The sequence below is a fragment of the Rhinatrema bivittatum genome, chromosome 7, assembly GCF_901001135.1.
Source record: "Rhinatrema bivittatum chromosome 7, aRhiBiv1.1, whole genome shotgun sequence".
NCBI lineage: Eukaryota > Metazoa > Chordata > Amphibia > Gymnophiona > Rhinatrematidae > Rhinatrema > Rhinatrema bivittatum.
Window position 1 is genome coordinate 227,026,305 of NC_042621.1, and position 23,859 is coordinate 227,050,163.

The 23,859-nt window shown below is 41.5% G+C and overlaps 1 protein-coding gene across 15 annotated transcripts in view; it reads left to right on the plus strand.

Moving 5' to 3' along the window:
* Window positions 1-23,859, plus strand: part of CPEB3 (cytoplasmic polyadenylation element binding protein 3) — a 436,394-nt gene that overhangs the window by 262,158 nt on the left and 150,377 nt on the right. For 10 of the 15 annotated variants that reach the window (XM_029609927.1, XM_029609929.1, XM_029609925.1 and 7 more), the window contains one exon: window positions 14,241-14,264. The exons of the other annotated variants lie outside the window; for them this stretch is intronic. In XM_029609927.1, the coding sequence (XP_029465787.1) occupies window positions 14,241-14,264 (24 nt within the window). The remainder of the gene's footprint in view (window positions 1-14,240; window positions 14,265-23,859) is intronic. 15 annotated transcript variants of the gene reach the window in all.

Below are 23,859 nucleotides of genomic sequence, written 5' to 3' on the forward strand. Positions count from 1 at the left end.
ACATTCCTCAACTCTCCCGGGAAAAGATCACAGATTCCTGGTTCCCTGGGAAGGAAGGTTTATCAAGGAGCCATGTTAAATTCTAAAATATCTTCTTTCCAATTGTACATGACTCAATACCAAAGAAATCTGTGGAAACAGATGCAGGAGTTTATACCATCATTGCCACAACATCAAGAAGCAGCCCAGGCAATTATCCACAAAGGGCTGGAGGCGGGCAAGCACGAGGTCCATGCTGCCTATGATGGCTTTGATACAGCATCCAGAGTGGCTGCATCGTGTATACGTGCAAGACGTTGGGTTTGGCTTAAAGCCTCTGACCTCAGGCCTGAAGTCCAGGAAAAATTGGTTGACCTCCCATGTCTTGGTGATAACCTTTTTGGTTCCAAGGTACAGGATGCAGTTGCTCAATTGAAAGAGCACACAGAAACCCTGTGACAACTCTCATTGATGCCACAGGATCCGGCCACACAGTCATCTCGTAGGCCTCAAAGGAAAGAACCTAGAAGACCCTTCTACCGACAAAGGCGGTATTACCCTCCAACATCTAGGAGCAGATCTTCTAGGCCACAACAAAGGCCTCAGCCCAGACAACCTAGGACAGCTAGGCCTCAACCTCTGCCATAGACGGGACCAACTGCTGGCTTTTGAGATTTTTCCCAGAGACCGAAGCCATCTCTCCAATCCTCCTCCACAGCTTCCTGTAGGAGGTCAAGTATCCTCCTTTTACAACCATTGGGTGCAAATAACAACAGACCAATGGGTACTTGCAATAATATCTCGAGGTTACCAACTCAATTTCCTCTCAGTACCAAAAGATTCTCCTCAGAGACCTTTTTCTCTAAGCGAAAATCACACAATTCAACTGCAAGTAGAATTATCCACCCTTCTGAGAGCCAGAGCAGTAGAGCTCGTGCCCCGGACTCAGCAGGGCAGAGTATTCTATTCCCGTTATTTCCTCATTCCAAAGAAAACCGGAGGCCTACACCCCATCCTAGACCTCAGAAATCTCAACAAATTTCTGAAGAAAGAAAAGTTCAGGATGGTTTCTCTAGGCACCATGCTTCCACTTCTTCAAACAGGAGATTGGCTTTGTTCTCTGGATCTTCAAGACGCTTACGCTCACATTCCAATATTCCCTCCTCATCGCAAGTATCTGCGTTTCATGGTAGGTAATCAGCATTTCCAGTTCAGAGTACTGCCATTCGGACTTGCCTTTGCTCCCAGAAAATTCACCAAATGTCTGGCAGTAATTGCAGCACACTTGCACAAGGAAAGTGTCCATATCTTCCCATATCTAGACGACTGGCTCATCAGAAGTCAATCTCAACAAGGAGCTCTGGCTTCTCTCAGTCGAACAATTACTCTACGTCACTCCATGGGCTTTCTCATCAGTTATCAAAAGTCCCATCTCACTCCATCTCACCTGCTTCAATTCATCGGAGCAGAATTGAACACCATCCTCTCAAAGGCTTTTCTACTTGAGGATCGAGCAGAAACATTTTCCCTACTGGCAAACTCGATTCACTCAAAGAAACAAGCAACAGCTCATCAGTTTCTACCCTTACTAGGCCACATGGCCTCCACAGTTCATGTCACTTCTATGGCAAGGCTCGCCATGAGGGTAACCCAATGGACATTAAGATCTCAATGGATCAAAGCCATTCAACCACTGTATTCTTCAATTCAAGTAACCCACCAGCTACGTTCATCTCTACTTTGGTGGGTGAGCAAGGACAATTTGCGCAAGGGCCCACCCTTCCAACAACCAGTCCCACAGATAACTTTAACTACAGATGCATCCACCTTGGGTTGGGGAGCTCACATAAACAATCTCCAAACCCAGGGTACTTGGACAAAACTCGAAGCAACATTTCAAATCAATTTCCTGGAACTTCGAGCTATACGTTATGTGCTTCATGTGTTCAAGGTCTGCCTTTCACACAAGATTGTTCTGATCCAAACGGACAACACAGTAGCCATGTGGTACATCAACAAATAGGGAGGTACGGGCTCGTATCTTCTTTGCCAAGAAGCTTTGCAGATTTGGGACTGGGCCCTGACACACTCAATGTTTCTCCGGGCCACTTATCTGGCAGGCATTCACAATGTAGTGGCGGATCAACTCAGTCGTCAGTTCCAACCACACGAGTGGTCCCTGGATCCCTTAGTAGCGACCAGGATATTTCAACGTTGGGGACAACCAACAATAGACCTCTTTGCGTCACACCTGAATCACGAAGTGGACAAATTCTGCGCTCTGCACAGGCAGAATCACCAACTAGCCAAGGAGCCTTTGCTCGCCCTTGGAACTCAGGCCTTCTATACGCATATCCTCCAATACCGCTCATAACCAAAACTCTAGTGAAGCTACAACAGGACAAAGGGTCCATGATACTCATAGCCCCATATTGGCCTCGACAAGTATGGTTTCCCACACATCTAGACCTCTCGATCAGGGACCCCATTCGTCTGGGTGTAGCTCCCACTCTCATTACTCAGGATCAGGGTCAGTTGCGCCATCCCAACCTTCAATCCCTATCCCTGACATCATGGATGTTGAAAGCTTGATTTTACAACCACTCAATCTTTCAACCAATGTATCTCAAGTGTTTATAGTTTCACGTAAACCTTCAACACGAAAGAACTATTCTTCGAAATGGAAAAGGTTTACTTTGTGGTGCAGCCAAAAGAGTATTGATCCTTTCTCCTGCCCCACAACCTCTCTACTAGACTACTTATGCCACCTTTCAGATTCTGGTCTCCAGATTTCATCTGTAAGAGTCCATTTCAGCTTACCATAACAGGATGGGAGATGAACCAATATCCATGCAACCTCTTGTCAGCAGGTTTTGAGAGGTTTAACTCAACTTAAACCACCTATTCGGCCACCAGTCACAGAATGGGATCTGAATCTGGTCTTAACAAGACTCATGCGTTCTCCTTTCGAATCCATGAATTCCTGTGATCTTAAATTTCTCACATGGAAGACTATCTTCCTCATAGCCATTACGTCGGCTAGAAGGGTTAGTGAGTTACAAGCACTTGTCACGTACTCACCCTATACAAAATTCCTACATGACAGTGGTTCTCCGTACACATCCAAAATTCCTTCCCAAAGTAGTTACGGAATTCCACTTGAACCAATCCATAATTTTACCCACATTCTTTCCAAGGCCTCATTCTCATCAAGGAGAACGGGCCGTACATACCTTGGACTGTAAATGTGCGCTAGCATTTTACTTAGACTGCACTGCAATCCATAGAAAATCCACTCAGCTCTTTGTATCTTGTGATCCAAACAAACCAGGTAAAGCAGTGGGTAAACATACTCTAACCAACTGGTTAGCAGATTGCATACAGTTTTGCTATGAAAAAGCAGGCCTTCCTCTCCAAGGGCGAGTAAAAGCACATTCAGTAAGAGCAATGTCAACCTCGGTAGCACACTATTGTTCAGTGCCAATTCTTGACACATGTAAATCAGCAACATGGAGTTCGCTTCACACCTTTGCAGTTCATTACTGTTTGGACAAGCAGGAATGACAAGATTCAGCCTATAGACAACCTGTCTTAAAGAACTTGTTTCCAGTTTAATCCCAACTCCTTCTACATCCAACCTGCTGTGATCTTCGGCTGCCTCATTTTCACCAACAATACTTCAGTGTTGCTTCACTACAAAATGACTCCGCCTCTAGCTTGCTAATCACCCATATGTGAGGACGTAGCATCCTGCTTGACCTGGGATAAAGCAAAATTGCTTACTTTGTAATAGGTGTTATCCCAGGACAGCAGGATGTAAGTCCTCACGAAACCCACCTGCTACCCCACGAAGTTGGGTCTGTATACGTTTTCACTTTTATTTTAGTTTCGCTTGCACTTTTAGCTATAAGACGAGACTGAGGGAGACACCTGTGGTTCACAGGGATAATTGCAGGCTAAGCATGCTCAGTGCACTCAGTGTGCCAGTGTCAGTCAAAGCTTTATAGAAACTTTGACAGAAAGTTTTCCGTACAGGGCTCCATCCTGTGATGTCACCCATATGTGAGGACTAACATCCTGCTGTCCTGTGAGAACACCTGTTACAGGTAAGCAACATTTGCTTTACTCAACATACAACCAAGCTATGGAACTTGTTGCTGGAAGACATGATCAAGGCATTTAGTTTACTTGGGTTTAAAAGAGGTTTGGGCAAATTGCTGGAGAAGGGTCGATAAGCGATTTAATAGCCAGGTAGATTGGGAAAGCCACTGCTTATCCCTATGAGTCAGCAACAAGCATGGGTGGAATGGTTTATCAGGGTTCAGGCATGCCCCAGTAGGCCAGTCCAGCCAATCAAGTGGGCTGGTGTTGGTTTCAGCGGCCTGAGGAGCCGCTGTGCTCAATACCAGTCTGCAGCAGATCTTCTCTGTTGTACTTTTTCCTCTTCCCTGCCGGCAGGGCAGAAGAAAGAAGCTGTAAGCCACCACGGGATCTCAGACCAGTAAGGCCGAAGAAGAGAGACGCATGCTGCCACTGGAGCCCAGGTTGGTGAGGCTGAAGAAGAAAGATATGGGCTACTGGTGGAGCTGAAGAATGGAGACGTGGACCACTACCAGAGCCCAGGCTGGCAGGGCTGATGAAGGGAGTTGCGAGCCACTTCCAGAGCTGAGGCAAGTGGGGCCTAAGAAGGAAGGCGCAGCTATCAGAGCATAGGGCCAGCAGGACTGAATTAGAGAGAGAGGGACAGGTGCGTGCTGCTGGCAGAGTCCCAAGAAAGGAGAGAGAGAGAGATGCAGGCTGCCGCTGGAGTTCAATGGACCTTGGTTTGATCCAGCATAGCTTGTATTATGTTCTTAATTTAATTTTATTTATTTATAAAAATGTATATGCCACATCATCTAAAATTCTGAGCGGCTTACAATTGATAACATGCATTATAGTATAACAGAACTACATACAATTACTACATAATAAAACTTCAACACAGTACAATAAAAATAAATAAAAGATGAAATAGAATTAAAATAAATTAAATTAAATAAAAAATAGCCTATATTTGCTCATGCAACTGGTAAGTATTCCTGCCAAACATATATTGAAAAATGCCATCTGAAATAGGTGTGTGTTGATCTTTTTTTAAGATTTAGGACATGCCTGCTTTCACATTGATTGAGGTAATTTGTTCCACATCTCAGCACCAGCAACAGATAAAAGTTTATCCCATGAGTCTACTAAATGAATTATTTTGTGATTTGGAATTTCTAGAAAGCACTGCCCCTCTGATCTGATTTTTAATTGGATGATGGTTCTTTAAAAGAATATTATTATAAATGGGAGCGTCATGGCTAAGAGCACTATGTATTAAGCTTAAAACTTTATATTGAATTCTATATTCAATCTGAAGCCAATTTAAGGATTTTAATACTGGAGAGAAGTGTTCAAATTTTGAAGAACCCGTTAGGATTTTTGCAGCAGAATTCTGTATCAAATGCAAGGATCGCAGTATGTAAACGGTGTGATTAGTGAATGTAGGTGGCGATTCCTTTTGTGTTTTTGCTGTTCAGTTTCTTCATGACATTAAGTTTGAAGAAACCTTCCTTGAGTATCAGATTGATATGTTTTTTTAGGTTCAGTTGTTGGTCTATTTGAACCCCAAGATTTCGTGTGTTGGGCTGCCTTGTGAAGGTATCATAGGCAGGATCATTTGTGATGGCTGGTTTGGGGGGTGATTGTTGGGAGATGAGGAGCAGTTTGGTTTTTGATGCGTTTAGAGCTAGGAGAAGGTCAGAGAGTAGAGCATTGATGGAGGCAAGACAATTTCTCCAATGGTCCAATGCTTTTGTTAGGGTATCCTGAATGGGTATGATGATGTGAACATCAGCATATAGGAAAGATTTGAGGCCGAGATCAGATAGGTGTTGGCAGAGGGGGGTGAGGTATATGTTAAAGAGGGTGGATGAGAGGAAGGAGCCTGAGGGTCACCCTGGGAGAGCGCATGAAGTGCGGATTCTGAGTTGCCTATTTTAACTGAGTATTTCCTATTTGTGAGATATGATGTGAACCAGTGGAGTGCAGTGCCCGAGAGGCCAATATGGGCTAGGCGGGTGAGGAGTTGCTTATGGTGTCAAAGGTGGCGGATATGTCTAAGAGGGCTAGTATATAGCAGGTTCCTTGGTCCATGCCTCTGAGAAGGAAATCAGTGAGGGAGAGAAGGAGGATTTCTGTATTAAGGTGCTTGCAGAATCCGAATTGGGAAGAGTGCAGAATCTTGTTTTCCTCCAAATAGTCTGATAGTTGACTATTGACAACCCTTTCCATAATTTTTGAAAAGAAAGGGAGATTGGAGATGGGGCGGAAGTTGGCTGGGTCCTCTGGGTTCAAGGATGTTTTTTTTAGGAGGGGTTTGACTGCAGCATGCTTGAGAGAGTCAGGGACAATGCCAGTTGATAGCGAGCAATTAATAATATCAGCCAGGGGTTTAGCTATGTAAGGAGGGCTTTAGTGGGGACAGTGTCAGAGGGGTGGGTGGCTGGTCTAATCTTTTTGAGGATTGAGGCTATTTCCATGGAGGATGTAAGATCAAGGGAATTGAGGGAGGCAGCAGTAGGGCATGGGGAGAGGGAGATGGGTTGAGGGTCTGGCGTGAATCTGAGAAGGATGTTTGCTATTTTACTGTGAAAGTATAGTTCCAACTCTTCACATTTGCTTCCTGCTTCTTTGTCAGAGAAGACTGGAGGGGCTGTCTTAGTAAGCTCAGTGACATAGGAGAAAAGGGCTTTTGGGTTGTAAATGTAGTCGTGGATTTTTTTGGCGTGGAAGTCACGTTTGACATTGAGTGTGGAGGTTCTGTATTGATGCAGTGCTGATTTGAGAGAGGATGTCTTATTGGGTGATGGGTCTTTACGCCAAGCTCTTTCTTTTTGTCTTAGAATGTTTTTTAAGCGTTTTAGGTCAGTCGTGTACCATGGTTTTCGGTTTTTGGTGGAGGAGTTAAAATCACGTTTGGTGATGGGGCATAGTTTATTTGCAATTTCAAGGGTGAGGGAGCTCCATGAGTTTATTGCGTCATCAGGATTGGAGCAGTTGAGGTTGGCTAGAGCTTTGAACAGTGCAGAGCTAAGGTCCTTGCTGGGGCAGGATTTTCTGAATGTGATGGTGTTGGTTGCAGGAGGGTGCAATAAGGGTGTCTTGATGGAGAGGGAGGTTTTGATGAGAGTGTGGTCAGACCAGGGAACAGAGGTGCATGTAGGGGTGTTGGGTGAGTTGATGAGTGAGTTAATAAATAACAGGTCAAGCGCAATTTTTGGAGTGTTGCTAGTGCCTCCTGTGTGTTTGTTGTAATATCCTCCAGGAAGTCATCTGCAAGGAAAAATTACACTGGCAAATGGCACAGATACCTGCACTGGTGCGCGATGGTGTCAATAGACCCATTCGTATGTTCACCAGAGCAATTGCTACAATATCTGCATTTGCTGTATTCTTCTGGTCTGGCAGTATCATCAGAGAACATCTCAGTGCCATAGCAGCGTATCATCCTTTCATTCAGGGAAATTCAATATCCATGTATCCCTTGGTATTTTGTTTCATGAGGGGCGCTCTAAAACTGTCCTCCGGTATCAAGGCTGGCAGTTCCTTGGGATATCATCCTAGTATTGGAAACATTTATGCTTCTGCTCTTTGAACAGATGCAAACCGCTTCCATGAAATTCTTGACGTGGAAGGTGGTGTTTTCTAGTAGCAATAACTGCAGCGAGGTGAGTTAGTGAACTTCAAGCGCAAATCTACTATCCACCTTATTTGCAATTCTACCATGGCAAGGTCACCTTGCGGACCCATCCATCCTTCCTTCCAAAGGTAGTCTCATCTTTTCATATGAATCAGGCAATGACTTTACCGACCTTCTATCCAAAACCACATGTATCCGACAGGGAAAGAATTCTTCATACTCTGGATTGCAAGAGAGCCCTGGCATACTACAAACAGAGGACTCATTTGCCTAACTGACATTCCCAGCTCTTTGTCTCCTTCAACCCTAATGCTCCAGGGTTGCCCATAGCCAAAAGAACATTAGCCAACTGGTTAACCCATTGTATTTATTTCTGCTACTCATTTCAACCAAAACGCCTCGAATCAAAAGTAAAAGCGCATCAGCTCTAAGCCACGGCAACTTCTATAGCCCACCTTCGCAGTGTGCCACTTCAGGATATTTGAAAAGTGGCAAATTTGTCCTCTCGACATATTTTCACTCTCATTACTGCCTCCGACAAACAAGCAAGATCAGATGCAACTATGGCACATAGCTATCCACCAATGAGCGGGTTTTTTCCAGAAACTGAGCATTGGCAACTGTGTGCTTAATTTACCCTTAGCTGGAAACTGACAGCATGGCTAATTCAGCCTGCTTATTGAAGGAAAAAGACAAGTTTGCTTTTACTGTAAATGGTGTTTTCCGTAGATAGCGTACTTGCTGCTACTCATTTTTTCTGTTCGCTGCTCGTCCATACTTTCTTAATAATTGAAGACTTTGGGGGCAGTTGCGCGGGAACTGCTGTGCAGGCACACAGAGCAAAGCTCTGTATATCTGAAGAGAAGTTTCCCGCCTTAGGCCACCTGGAGGATGTCCCAGACAGCATGACTAATTCATCCTGCTATCTATGGAAAACACCGTTTACAGTAAACAAACTTGTTTTTAGGTGCCTTATTAAAAGAAAAAAAAAAGCTTGTGGTGTAACAAGACTAGGGTAGTGTTTACCAACCTTTTCAAGCCCAAGGCACACCTATATTAACAAAATGTCGTGTGGGACACCAGCCTCCATGGAAAATGCAGTACAGAAATATGGAAAGGACTCATGGCCAAAAGAAGTGCCAGGGGAGCACTGAAAATGCCATCAGTCTCTTTTCCAAATTTTAAAGCAAAAGGAGAGAAGGGCAGAAATACATATGAGCCTGTCACAGTGGACCAGCTCCCTCTGCACACAAGTGCAGGAAAAGGAGAAGTCTATGTGATGTGGACAACCAACTCAGTTACCGTGGCTGCCAGAGTTCCAACACCAAGAGTGAGTCACATCCAGTGCACAATTTCATGCTCTCTTCATCTTATTCAGCCTGGAGGTAAGACAGGCTGGAAGGTCTCGGAAGAGGTGCTGTATAAAATGTGTGCGCTGTACAAAGCAGGGGGCCTTGGCTCTCTGTGTCCTGCATGCTGCCCATTAATTTACCACTAATTATTCATGCCATAGCTAGGATGAAGCAGCATGCATGACTATATCTGCGCTCAGAAAGGACCTTTGCACATTTAAAAGCCACCCCTGGTGTGTGTTTCTGCAAGGTGCTGAAAGCAGATCACAGGTACTGATCTGAATCTAAGTATCAGGTAGTGGTGACTTTTTTTGCATGGGATACCTGATCAGGTTTCAAGGCGCACTAGTTGGGAAACACTGGGCTAGGGTTTATTTTGGGTAGTGCTTTTCATTGGATTCTTCATCTTCCTTCCAGTCACATAATGGTGACTTGATAGAAGCAAAAGGTTAAATCTGCATAAACATCTCTGGTAAATGATTGTATCTATGTGCCATAGTCCTGTGAAGTGATAGCACATTGAGCACACCTTGATATATTACCAATTAATTTGGTTTGTTGTGGCTGTTGCGGTCACAGTTTTTAAGTGTTTGAAGATACCCACTTATGTGTTTGTGGTTTTTTTCCCCAGAGATATGGTTACCTAATTTGATTATTAATTTAGTACATTTATCTCAATATAAACTGTTTTCTGTGTTTTCTTGATTTTAACCCTTGTCTTAATGAATTAGTTCCCAGTTTTGCCCTGTATGCTTATATTGATTAGATTGTAAGCTCCATTGAGCAGGGATTGTATGTTTTTGTGCGGCACTGTGTATGTCAAGTAGCACTTCACAAGTGTATAGTAGTAGAAAACTTCTTGTTGAGTTAGCTGAAAAGTAAATGTAGTCTGAGGTTGGAATTAGCTGAGATTTAAAATATGCAGTTCTCTCAATATTGTACCTCAATTCTTGAAAGACATCACACACATGAATATATCAGCAATTATAAATGAGCTTCATATTGCCATAATTTATAAATTTTCAAATTGTTTTCACCGAAAAAAATAAATTGTACATCTAATCCTGAAGAATAGGGAAGAAATTTGTGATAATCTGCAGGAAAGAAAATTAAACTAAATCGCATATATTTAAAAAATTGATAGGCTTTGTGAATTTGTAAGGTTTTTTTTTTCAGTTGTCTAAATCATTCAGGTTATGACTCTTAAGCATGTTATATAAGTTTCCAAACTTGTCTGAGCAGTCTACTGAGCCAGTAGTAAAGCAAATATTCCTTTTTTGGGTGTTTGTGATGAGAAATCTCTAGGTAATTTAAAATGATATTAAATTTTATTTGTTTACCAAATCAGAAAAGAAGTCAACTGTAGTTCTATTTTTTTGGGGGGTCCAGCAGTTTCCTCTTGCTTAATTGGAATCTGACTCTGCTGGGACTACGGTGCAATGATCTTTCATTCTCAACTAGCTGAGGGTTTTCCCCTTTTAAACTCCAGCCATTCCAGTGAGCATCATCAGAAGGGGTCACAGATCACAACTTGCTCCAGAAACCATGTATGCATGAATCTCACCACTAGATGTAGTGCCAATCACCAGGTCGTCTTCCTTTCCCTACCCTACTACACCCCATGCCAGGCTGTAAACCCTGCCTTCATAGCATCCTTGGCTCTGGCCAGTCCAAGAAGGAAGGAACTGAACACCAATCTTCCATACGGCAGCACAGAGCACTGTCACAACCATATACACACACGTACACGTACACACACACACGTACACACACACATGTACAAACACACATTGTCTGGTCCATAACAGTGATAAATTTTAAAATTGAACAAAAGCGAAAACAAATATTGTTTTATTTTGTTTATATTAGATATCTCTCATTGCCCAACTCTAGATAACTCTGAATAGTAATTGTTATAGAAGAACATTAAAAAGCACCAGTTCAATACTTATCTCTGGGGCACTACACTATTTGCAGTCTTCCTTTGAGAGAACGGACTAGTTAGTCTTACTGTTTCCTGTCTTTTAACCAGTTTGCATTCCACAACACTGGCATAGCCACTTGGTTCTCAAACTCACCCAATCAGGGCTGACCAACACCAGATCAAGAGGCCAGCAAGATGGCTGCCTTAGTTTCATTCTGTGGTTTCCAAAGGAGAAGACCGACATGGACCCCATCCATGAACAAGACACCCTGTGTGTGTATGTGTACGTGTATGGGGAGTCTGTGAGTGCACGCCTGCTTGTGCCTGTGCCTACCAGTGTCTCTGTGTGGGAGCATGAGAGACAGGGCTTTGCAGTCAGCATATTAGTGAAAATTACCTGGCTTTGCTTGAGTTGTCTGGTTCACAACTGATGTAATTGTTCAAAATCAAACAAAAGTAGAAAAGATAAATATTATTTTAATGTGTTAAATTAACAGGGTCATTTATCAAATCTTATTATGGCGTTTTCGCATGAATTAACATGTTTTTTCATGCGAAAATGCCTTAATGCACATGATAAGCACCATAAGGCATGGTGTGATGCAAATTTTTAAAAAGGGAGGGATTTTGCAGAGGAGTCCGGGGAGGGTTTTCCGAAAAAGTGGGCTGGCTTCGTGAAGCCATAATGCAATTTTAACATTGAAAATAACTATACCTTTTTCACTTGCGTTAAGCTGTGCGATATTGTGCGTTATGCCCATAACGCAATTTGTGACTTTTTTTTTTTCCGCAAATTCTGTTTTGGGCATTTTTAGGCTGGGAGAAGGACAGAGAATGTGGGAGGAGAATAGGGGGAGGGACAGAGACGAGGGGGGAGAATGGGGGGAGGGATAGATATGTGGGAGAGGAGAAGAGTGGGGGGAGAGAGAGAGACTCTGGGGTGGCATCATAGTAAGCAGCTATTTATGCTACTATAGGAGGCTCACCTAGTAACTCGAGGTGAGGTTTAGGTAGTAGTGTAGAGGTTAGGGGCCATTTTTACACGCAGACTGAGACGTACGAACAGAACCATACACTCATGAGATTTGATGTCATTCGAGTGAGGGAACTCACACAAAGATGAGATTTGTACAATGTTCTGTCATCCTAGCATTGTATAAATCTCATCTTTGTGTGAGTTTCCTCACTCCGAATGACATCAAATCTTCACAAGTATACCCGTTCTGTTTGTACGTCTGTCTGAGTGTAAAAGTGGCCCCTAACCCCTACACTACTACCTAAACCTCACCTCAAGTTACTAGGTGGGCCTCCTACAGAGAGATAAATAGCGAACTACTACAAGGGCCTTGTAGATAGTCTCTCTCTCTCTCGCTGAAAAATTAACACAGTTTGCAGTAATACCTGTGCAAAGTGCTAATGTAGCGCACATTGTGATAAATAGGAAATTAACATAAAACACGCCCCTTTTTCTACCGCATGCGATATTTAAAGCAAGTTGATAAAGAAATAGGACTTTGCAGACAAAGCATATTGTCTTTGCACAGTGCAACTTCCATTGTTCAGTGTGCTACCTGGAGGTGACAGACAAAATAGTATTTCCAGCTGACACAAGCCTTTATATAAATATATATACAGAGATAAAGAGATCCCAAAAAATGGGAGTAAAAATTAAGCAAAATAGTGTACTCCTCACTTATCTAAACTGAAAACCACAATAAGGAGACATGCTTAATGATATAATATCCTTTAAAGAGTTTTCATCTCTTTAAAAGATGTTATATAGTTGAGCATGTCCCCTTGTTGTTCTCTCTCTCTTTCACAGGATTTTTTTTTTTTTTGCAAACTTTGAGATGTTTGTAGTGGAAATGAAATTCTAATTATAGCTTGCACTTTTTATTTACTTCCTATTTGGAAGACAGCTGAGGATGATGCACAATGGTTCCTGCTTTATAACAGTCACTGTACTTATCTATTTTGTATTTATTTGGTTTTATCACCTGCCTTTTTAATATGAAATTCACCCAAAGCTACTATGTATCATTTCACTTACTCATGGACAGCATTAACATTTGTTTGCTGTTAGACTATGGAAGTAAAGGCCACTATTAGAAGTTGGGTGGCTCTATTGTTTTTTTAATGAACCTGTTTTTTATATTTCTTCAGTTGTGTAGGAATTTTCAGGCATATTAAAAGGAAACACATTTATGAATCAGCCTAACAGCTGTGCTGGCAGCTATGATATTTGTTTATCACTTTGTGCAGTGGTTTTTCTCTTTCTTTTCTATTTTGTCTTCATCTGTCAAATCCAGATTTGACATTGTTGACCTTGACTGTATTACAGTGGGTTTAGCTGGATAAATTGTATGGTTAGCCAGTTGTTTCTTAATTTATATGCTCCAAATACTGACAGTCTAATAAGAAAAACTACGAGGTGTGTCTTGATTTACATACAGAGTACTATCTAGAGCTGGAGAAAGACATGCTAAACAGCTAAGTTTGTCTTGGGTGTATGAATGTGCACCTGCTTTAGGGCCATGTTGACTCATGTTTTATCACAGTTGTGTGTGTTTGGGTTTCTAATTAAATGACTAAAATAGGAAACATGGGATATTCCTGTAAACAAAAATCATGACTATCTAAGAATGTAGTTTAAATCTTGATTATTGAAGAAATTGATTTTTCATTCTATGTAAGAAAATGTAATTATTGGAACATATTCAACTGTCAACATGAAGCATGTTTCCCAATTTCAGATTTTCCTCCTCAAGATTGTGCCTTTAACATTTACTGTATATACTATTATATGGATATTGGTAAACACATTTGGATGAAACTATTTGCCTTCGATAAGGGTTTTCTTTGTCTCTGGTTTAAATCAAAATCTGCAGTTAGTTCGGGAGTACAGAGTTTCTGCAGACAGATTTTGGATTGTAAAGTGCTTAACTTTGCACCATGTGGTAGTCAGTACTGCTTCATGTTCCAGTAAACATCCAGGACCAAGATATGCAAAAGGAGATTTTGCATTTTTAACTTATGCATGAAAAATTTCTGAAAATGGTGCTCTAGTTCTTTTTCATAGCTTTTATCTATTTTGTTACATGGCCTTTTACTAGCATTCTTTTTTTGTTGACTGAAAAAAATGCATTTTTTCATCTTAATTTCATGGGATCTAAGAAAATGTTTGTTCGCAACTGAAGTTAAATTGTATAGTAGCTGCTTAAAAGCAATACCCACAATTTTCCTTTCTGTTTACATGCAGCCAGGAGCTATGGGCGGAGACGAGGTAAAATATATATATATATTTGTTTATTTTTTTGCTTGCTGAATTGTGGAATAAAAGAAACAATTATTTGTGATGGTCGGGTTGTGATGCTGTGGTGATGATTAATCATTTTCGGTTATAGGTTCCATTAAATCTAATGACGCAATTGATTTTGCTTTGCTTTGTGTGCAGTTTTTATGATAGATTTGCAGCCATTAATGATCATCTCTAACTTGTAGCTTGCAGTATGTTGCCTGTTAAAATGGATTTAAGAATTGATCATTTAGAATGTTGCTTTTCAATGTTTGTTGCATTCCCAAGGCTGCTAAAATTTTGCTCCAGCCAGACCAAATTCATAGGAATCAGTCAGATGGACAGTAGCATGGGGGAGCTAATAAGGGTCTCTTTGTAAATAAGAGGGAAAAAAGTCCCCCAGGTCAGTCTCTGTCTACTGTTCTCCTTCCTGTCATCCCTCTTCCCCCCTCTTTTCTCCTATGTGCATACTCTTACTAGGGAAGTACTTTCAATTGAAATGACACAGTTTCAATGACATTTCTGTCATTTCATGACTTTTTTCAAACTAAACTAAATTTTGTTTTATTTTCTATCATTTTAGTATACACTGTTTGCAAATAGTGTGCACCGATTCCCCTGACAGAACATCCCAATCCCCCCTCTTGCCATCCCTTGAGGCAGTCTAAATTCCCCCAGAAAAAGTTATAGATTTGAGAAATTTTTTATATAGATTTTTATATTCTGCTTTTCGCACTTTTTTCAGCACTTCAGGTACTTGTAGATATTTCCCTATCCCCAGAGGGCTTACAATCTAAGGGGGTTATTTTCCAAGCTGCGTTATGGGCTTTTCGCATGCGATAAGGCATTTTTCGCATGTGAAAAGCACCATAACGCATGGTGCGATGCTAATTTAGAAAAGAGGTGGAGTTTGGGGCCGGATTTCAGGCCAAGTGGGCTGGCTTCGCAAGTTGCGAAGCAATATCGCACAGTTTTAATGCGGCCAATAACTATACCTCTTTCATTTGCATTAAGCTGTGCGATGGACTCTCTACCTGGGTAACATCAAGGTAGGTTGAGAGAACATTGCACAAATCTCATCTTTGGGTGAGTTTCCTCACTCCAAAGGTCATCAAATCTTCACAAGAGAGCGCTGTTCTGTTTGTATGTCTCACTCTGAATGTCAAAGTGGCCCCTAACCCTACACTCCTACCTAAACCTCACTTCTTTTCCTATCGCATGCGATAGTTTAATGAATCTAGGCCTAAGTTTGTACCTGAAGCAATGGAGGGTAAAGTGACTTGCCCAAGGTCACAAGGAGTGACAGTTGGACTTTGAACCCTGGTCTCCTGTTTCATAGCCTGCTGCTCTAACCACTAGGCTATTCCTCCACTCCCTCTCACTGGTCCCGCTCTCAAACCCCCGCCCCCCAACTCCTCCCAAAAAAAAATATTCCCCAACTCCCACTGTAGCACACACTCCCGATATCATCCCCCCCCCCCCCCCCCCCCATACCATAAAGGAAGCCTGGAACAAATCCCTTTGCACTTGTACCCGGCAGATACCATTTTGAATAATGGTGCCAGCAGGCCCTTTGCCCCATCATGTGACGAGCTGCCAGTGCTATTTTGAAACATGGCAGCTGCTGGATCTAAGTGTAGGCGTCTCCCTGAGCCCCCACTAGACCATCGGGGCAGATTTGGTAAATCTGCACGAGAGTTGGGAAGATGGATTATGGTGTGGGATTAAATGGGAGGGCAAATAACAAATTGAATGTTAGCCTAAGAAGGTGTCAGCAAGCCTTGACGTTATGTGTCACTCTCAAGCAGACACTAACCGGTCTTATCTATCATTCACCTTCATCATAACTTTAATGCAAAAGGTATTTTTTCTTTTTTCTTTTTCAAAAATTAGTTAAAAATGTCCTCCATTATTATTATGAAAAATGACTCTTTCATGTATAAGGTGGTAAAGGAGCCCTACACGGGCCGGTGTTTCGCTTGAGTAAGCTTCCTCAGGGGCGTATAGAAACACTTCAAAGTAGAGCCATAAATCTAAGATAAAATCAATAAAGAAAAGAAATTGCATACTTGTTAAAAGGTGAAACAATTACTTATCTTATCTCGTAACACCACAGCTACCGTTTTAGACGGGACCAGACGTCTCAACCATCTTGGAAAAAAGGAAATGGAGGAACCCGAACCGGGTTCCTCCATTATTTGTTGTGGTTAACCGCCGACTCCTTTGTGTGAGTATTAAATGGGAGGGCCCATCTCCCGGGGGAGCTATTCTTTAACAGAAGGGAAGGTTGGAAGCCTATGACAAGGGTTTCTCTCAGCTATAATCTTTTCTGGGGGAACTTCATCCACTTCCAGGGGCATCAGGTTTCCAGAGACCCCCAGAGTCTGAGATACTTGAGGTGGGCTGTTTGTCAGGGCGATCGAGTTTTTCTGTTTGTTTTTTTTTTTGTTTTGTTTTGTTTTCAACTTGAAATAGCGGAAATTAGCATGCACTGTTTGTAGATAGTGTACATTATTTGCAAATTGCACACACTATTTTCTGAAATAAAGGCAGAAACAAATCCTGAAGAATATAGAAATTGGCCCCCCAAAGAAAACATTTTTTGTCCTGCACACTCCCATCTCTTCCTATGTTTTGCAGTCCCATCCTTCCACCTCTGCTTTTCTTTGTGCTTTTCCAACCCTTCTCTCCTCCTTGTTGCCCCTCTTATTCACTATTCTCTTCCCCATTAATTTTACAAGCTGCCAAATCTCACCTCCTCCTCCTCCCTCCAAAAACATAGTACTTGATACATTTTGCATGTAAATACTAAATGCAGGAGAAAAAACTAGCCAAAGTGGAGTCAGTGTCTCTTTTACAAATGACATATTTTGCAGTATAAGTAGATAGTATGATCCTTTTATTGGAGCATCCTTGTATAGGGTTGCCAAAATAGTTCAGTCCAGATGTGTAGCTTATTCCCACCTACTAGCAGGTGGAATTAGAGGACACATCCTTTTTTTTAGTGACGAAATCATCTAGTATATAGATTGGTGCAGAACCAGTAATAGCCAGTATTTCTCTGTCTCCAGGAGATAGCGGATACATGCTGAACTGTATTTGAGGCTCCCTGGTCTTAGGGTCTGGTCCCTGGTTGAGCTTGCTTCCAGGGCAATGGCTTGTGCACCGTTTTCCCCGATGGCAGATTTTGGCTCCTAGGGCAACAATTTTTGTGATGGTTCCCCTAGTGGAGCAGGTCTTTGATCATGGCTCCTGGATTCCATCAGGGCTTGGTATGTAGCTCCCAGGTTCCCTTCGGACGATGGTCAAGCAGTGCCTGCTAAATGGCTCATAGATTCACTTTGGTTCTAGTTGAGAAGGAGCTTGTAGGTGACTCCCAGGACTCCGGTGGAGCCTTGTTGAGAGAGCTGGTAGGCATAAGAGGGTCCCTCTCTACCTGAGGGTGATGGGTCTTTTCCTTCCTCTTCTCCCTCCTTCATGGCATCCTCCCCATGCATGGGTTAAATTCCCTTACCTCTGGGATATAGGCAGCAGCAGTAAAGCAGCTTTATGGAAAAGAAAATAGTATAGCCAGCCACAGTCCTTCAGCAGCTGCCTTGGCAGAGGGTTTAGAAATTCGAGAGCAGCAAGAAAGGGTATTCTTCTTTCTGGAAACCCTCCAAGTAGGTGCAAGTATTTGCTATCATGACAGTACTCTCCGCCATTGAAGGAAGTCTACATTTCCTTCTAAAGTCAAACGCCTCTTGCATTTTTCCTTCTAAGAAGTATTTTTGGGCAGAGGCTGCTGCTATTGTGGAATCAACTAATCCTTTAACGGAGGTCTCCAAAGCCTCCTGGGAATGTTTTGTGGTGGCAAACTCCACTGCTATTTAAATTCAATTAGGACTTTCTGTTGTTTGTCCTGCTCATAAGAAAAGATGCAAAGCAGATGGCTCTGCTACCATGACAGTTGAAGGTTTCTTTTTGGTCTTATAAGCCCTAACCCTTGTGGAGTGTGTTAATGTAGAGAGGAATATTCTTTAGCAGGGATTCTCTGCTGAAATCTCATTAAGCTTGAAGCTTGATCCAAAGCTTTGGCTGTTTCGCTTAGGTGGGTGGCCATCCTGTCCATGCAGACCTTCCTGCAAAGGAGTTTTTGACAAGGGCTAAGCGCTTTAATTCCCAGTTGTACAGGCATTGGATTCAGGGAATTTGGTGTGAAGCATATTTGTCCTCCTTTTGGGGCTTTGGTGCCCTAATGTCATCTGGATCTGGTTCCTAGAACTCGAGTCCTACGTCTGACACATTTAAGTCATATTTCTTGAAGACCACTAGAGGTATTGACCTCTAAAGGTCAATACCTCTAGTGGTCTATGTCCAGAAATGCATACTGTAATTGGCAGTGATCTCTCCTAGTCTTTCCACACAGTTGGTCACATTTAACAGGTGTTGTCCTTCTTATCCAAAATCCTTTTTGCTTCAGTTAAACAGGTAGTATCTCTTCCTGTCCTATAAAGGAGAATGTCATGGTAAGGGTAATTTAATAAAGGTTCTTTATATCTTCCTCAGGTATTTATAAAATGGCTAATCCTTTTTCAGCTAACCAATAGGCCTTTATTTGGCAAACCTCACAGGGAAGATGCAGCTTCAAAATCTTCATTGTAGATGTGACTTGAGCAGGCATAAGAACATAACATAAGATATGCCATACTGCGTCAAACCAAGGGTCCATCAAGCCCAGCATCCTGTGTCCATTGGCCAGTCCATGTTACAAGTAACTTTCAAATACCCAAACATTAAATATATCCCAAGCTACTATTCCTTATTAAGAAGTTTATGGCCTTCTCTAGGAACTTATCCAAACCTTTTTTTAAACCCAGTTTCACTAACTGCCATAACCACATCCTCTGGCAATGAATTCCAGAGTTTAACTATGCGATGAGTGAGAGAATTTTCTCAGATTTTTTTAAATGAGCTATTTGCTAACTTCATAGCGTGCCTCCAAGTCCTTCTGTTATCTGGGAGAATAAATAAGTCCTTTCATGATTTTGCAGACCTCTTTTATATCCTCCCTCAGCCTTCTCTTCTCCAAGCTGAATAGCCCTAACCTCTTTAGCCTTTCCTCATAGGGGAGCCATTCCATGCCCCTTATCATTTTGGTCGCCCTTCTCTGCACTTTCTCTAGTGCAACTATATCTTTTTAAAGATGCGGCAACCAGTATTGCACACAATATTCAAGGTGCAGTCTCACTGTGGAACGATACAGAGGAATTATGACATCCACCATTTTATTTTCCATTACCTTCCTAATAATTCCTAACATTGTTTGCTTTATTGACTGACACAGCACACTGAGTAGTTGGCGGTAGCCTGCATGGAGCAGCAGTTGCTACTACCCTTAAAATAAATAAATACTTGCTGGGTAGACTGAATGGATCATTTTAGTCTTTATCTGCTGTCATTCACTATGTTAAATGATCTCCTCAAATTTTTGCTGGAGGGTCAACAAGTTCCAAAGATGCTTCATATTCATTCTACAAGGTCTCAAAATTCCTTTTGAGTGGAGTCTACAGTATCTGCTCCAGAGGACATCTTCCTTGCATTAATTTATAAATGATGTAGTTTAGACATTCAAGCCAAAGGAGATACCATCATGGGGCAGGCTTTCTCGGAGTGGTTCTTTTTCTTACCCATGTTGGAATGAGCTTGGGTTCATCCTACACCTCTGGAATGGTGTATCAGGATGATAAAGAAGGAGAAATTTTATTTTTACCTGTTAATTTCCTTTCCTTTAACTCTGCTTGGCAGTAGACCTTGGGTTTGGCAAAAAATTTTGATTCATCTTAGAGGTGCACCCAAGTCTGCCTTTTTCTCCTTTTGAGCTATTTGTCTCTCTAATGGTGCTCCTTAACATGCACGGTGCCATACAGAAATACATGAGACAGTCCCTGCTCAGCAAAGCTTTATTTCTAAGCAGGACAAACATACAGGATAGTTTCTTCTGTCCCTCCTGTTTTATGAAGTCTCTGTTTATTGTTCAAAAAGTTGATTGTGGTTTTAGGGGTAATTGGTATTTTCCATTGATTTGTCATAAGAATACTAGCTGTTGCCAGTGCTGCATCAGCCTATATGCCAGATAGTGATGTCACTGAAGAAGGATGTGTCCTCGTTCTCCATCTGCTAGTAGGTGGGCATAATCCACATCTGGATTGGTGCAGCAAGACTCAAGGAAACAAAATTAACAGGTTAAGAATAAATTTCTCTTTTCTGCAGTTGTGTACAGAGACCTCGAAAATGTTCTGGAAGGAGCGAAAAGCTAGTAATAGGAGTTGCTATAAGGTGGTAAAAAGGAGAGGGAGCAGATTTGTTAGGGTATCCTGAGAGAAGCCACCTGTCCAAAGGAAGGGGCTTGTAAATTCTTTGATTTCTAGAGAAGGCAGAGGAAGGTAAGATGTTATTGATAACTCTTCTTCCCTTGTTACTTTTTAAAGAAAATAAGAACATAAGAAATTGCCATGCTGGGTCAGACCAAGGGTCCATCAAGCCCAGCATCCTGTTTCCAACAGAGGCCAAACCATGCCCCAAGAACCTGGCAATTACCCAAACACCAAGAAGATCCCATGCTACTGATGCAATTAATAGCAGTGGCTATTCCCTAAGTAAACTTGATTAATAGTGGTAGTAAACTTGATTAATAGCAGGCCTAAGAGAGAACACCAATGAAAGTGAAAGAGTTCCCTACCCATTTTTTTTTTAAGGTAACTCTTATCTTTTAGGATTTCTTTTTGTGAAGAAGAGTCCTGTTTTGGAGATTGAACTGTGTGTTGGTTTAGGGAGGAAATGTTTTTGCACACTGAATTTTTTAAGTCACCCTCACCAAGTGCCACTCAGGCATTCAACTAGGATGAGAAAGAGAGTGCCCGTTCAGTTCAGCCAAGGATTTATATTACAGTGCATAACAGGAGAAGTAAGAGAAATTTTCTAGCAGTGCAGTAGAACAGAGCATCAAATATGAGGTAACAAGGGGTGTCCCAGAGAGTAAGGAACCCTTAGAGCCTATTCTCTAAGACATCCTGAATTAGATAAAACTAAAGGGGGTTCTGAGAATTTGGGGATGTCAGTGTATGGATTGAAGACTTGGATTCATCTCTCAAGAAATGTATATTGTCAAATTGATACATCTAAAGAAGCTGAAGGTGAATTGTTGGAACACCATTTTCTGGTGTGGAAAGTTGTTTCTTTTCAGACCCAGAGTGATTGACGTTCCTACCCCTAAAGACCTTGAAATATAGCTTCTCCAGTGCTTGGGAATGGACCCGCAGAAATCCAAATAAGAACCCCTCTTTGCTATGAGGACAAAGCAAAGGGGGGGGCTACACTTGATTTTAAAAACAATTATTTTTTTAAAGTATGAATAATTTAAAACATTCAAGAAGCAAAATTAACTTTCATATCTTGTGCATCTTCCTGATTTTGATTTACCATTTTATCTTTCAATGTCTTTTTCTATTTTCTGATAACTTTCATATTATTTCCTTCTGTCTCCCCAAGAATATTTCTTCTCCCCTATCCCCATTTCTCCAACCATATTACTCCTTCAACTCATCCAGGTTTCTCTCATCCCTTCTTCTTACTTTCTTTACCCCTTCCCCTTGCAACTTCCATGCATTCCTGACATATGGGGTTGGCCTGGTAGCCACTTCTCTTTCTACTCAACCTCTGGGGATACCAAGTCACAAGGCATAAAGTACCATCTACCATGGCAATCTGGCACCAAGAATTTCAGCAGCTGCACGTCCACCATAGTATAGAGACAGAATCTAATCATGCATCCCATTTTGTGATTACAATGTCTAACATTTTACTGTAGTGTTCTGTAAGATGTTATATTTTAGTAACTTTGTTGTAAATTCTTGACTTTCATGTCCACTCTATAAATAGTTTTTCAGCTAACTTAACTTTACCATAATCCATCACTGAAGTAAATGGGGGGGGGGGGAGTTAAAGGAATGGAAGAAGTCACATCCATGTACTGTATACTTGAAAAAAAAAATTAAATCAAAGATTTAAATGAAGAAAGCAACCAAAAAAAAATGTGGTTGAAAATTAAAACAAAATAGGATTCAAACTTCATTCCATTGGCACACAGAATTTATTAATTTAGCAAGCAGTGATGTTATATCCATACCAATGTTAACATATTACAAAATATATAATATTTATAGATATCCTGAGATCTTTGAGGACCTGGCTTTAATTTCATTCCATTCCCAGAAAAATATGCATACATATTGGACACATTATGTAGCGTACGCGCAAAAGGGTTGAATTAACACAATTTTGAAACTAGTAACAGCGATACCAATAGTCAAGACCTCAACCTTCACTACAGATTCTTTGCATATCTTCTGTGTTTTTTTTTAGCCAGTCTAGGAGTTGGGTGAAAAATTAGTTGAGTAACAGAATTCTGAGAGTGGTGATCAATGGGATCCACTCTGGTGAAGGGAAAGTTACCATAGGGGTCCCACAAGGATCCATTGTAGACCAGTCCTCGATGATGTCTTTAGAAATGAATCTGGGGAAGGGTTAAAAGGGAAAGTGTACCTGTTTGTAGATGATAAAATTTGCAAAGGACTACACATGCCAGAGGGGGTAAATAAAATGAAGTATTATTTTGGAATATTGGAAAAAATGATCACAAGTATGGCAACTATGCTTTAATATTCCCCAAAATTGCAAAATCATGGCATGCAAAAATCAAAAGGCCAAATATCTATTTGGAGATGAAGAACTAGCAGTCATCAAATAGGAATGAGATCTCGTGGCCATTATTTTGGATAATCTCAAGATGACCAGGTAGTGTGACAAAGCAGTTCGCTAAGCTTATAGTACACTCAGGGGCATCACTTATAGAAAGAGGGATGGATGCAGTGTCTCCCCTCTAAAGATCTCTGGTCAGACCCTTTCTTAAGAACTCAATTCAGTTCTGGAGATGATTTCTCCTCCAGAAGTAAATTGACAAGACACGGGCAGTTTATTTTTTGAATTTTTTTATAATGACTTAAGTTGGGTCACCAAAATGGTGCATAAGCTGTGCTATAAGCCATACACACAGACTGAGGTAGCTACAGATGGACTCATTATTAGAAGGGAAAGAGAAGTTATGGTACAAACTTTCAGATACTTAGCAAGCTTCTAGAAAGTACCAGAAGGAAACATTTTCCCAGAATGTAATAGTTCATGGACAAGGTAGTGTCATGTGAAGCTGAAGGGAGAGAACCTTAAAAAGAATGTGGGAGAAAATACATTTTCACTGAAGGTGGCTGGAGCAGACTTTCAACAGAGATTATAGAATCCAAAACAGTAGCAGAACTTGAGGATTCAGAGGAAAGACACAAAAAAAGACTTCAGTGGTGGAGAGTGGGAGAAGATCACAGGTCTTGACCTGTGACAACACAATAAGCAGGTACAAATGAGCAGACTAGATGGATCAAATGGTCCTTCTCTGCCAACATTTTCTTCTAATGATTGTATTGTGCTTCCAAGAAAGGCAAAAGGGTAACCTACATGAAGTGTCAGTTACAATCCTAAACACCTTGCTGGG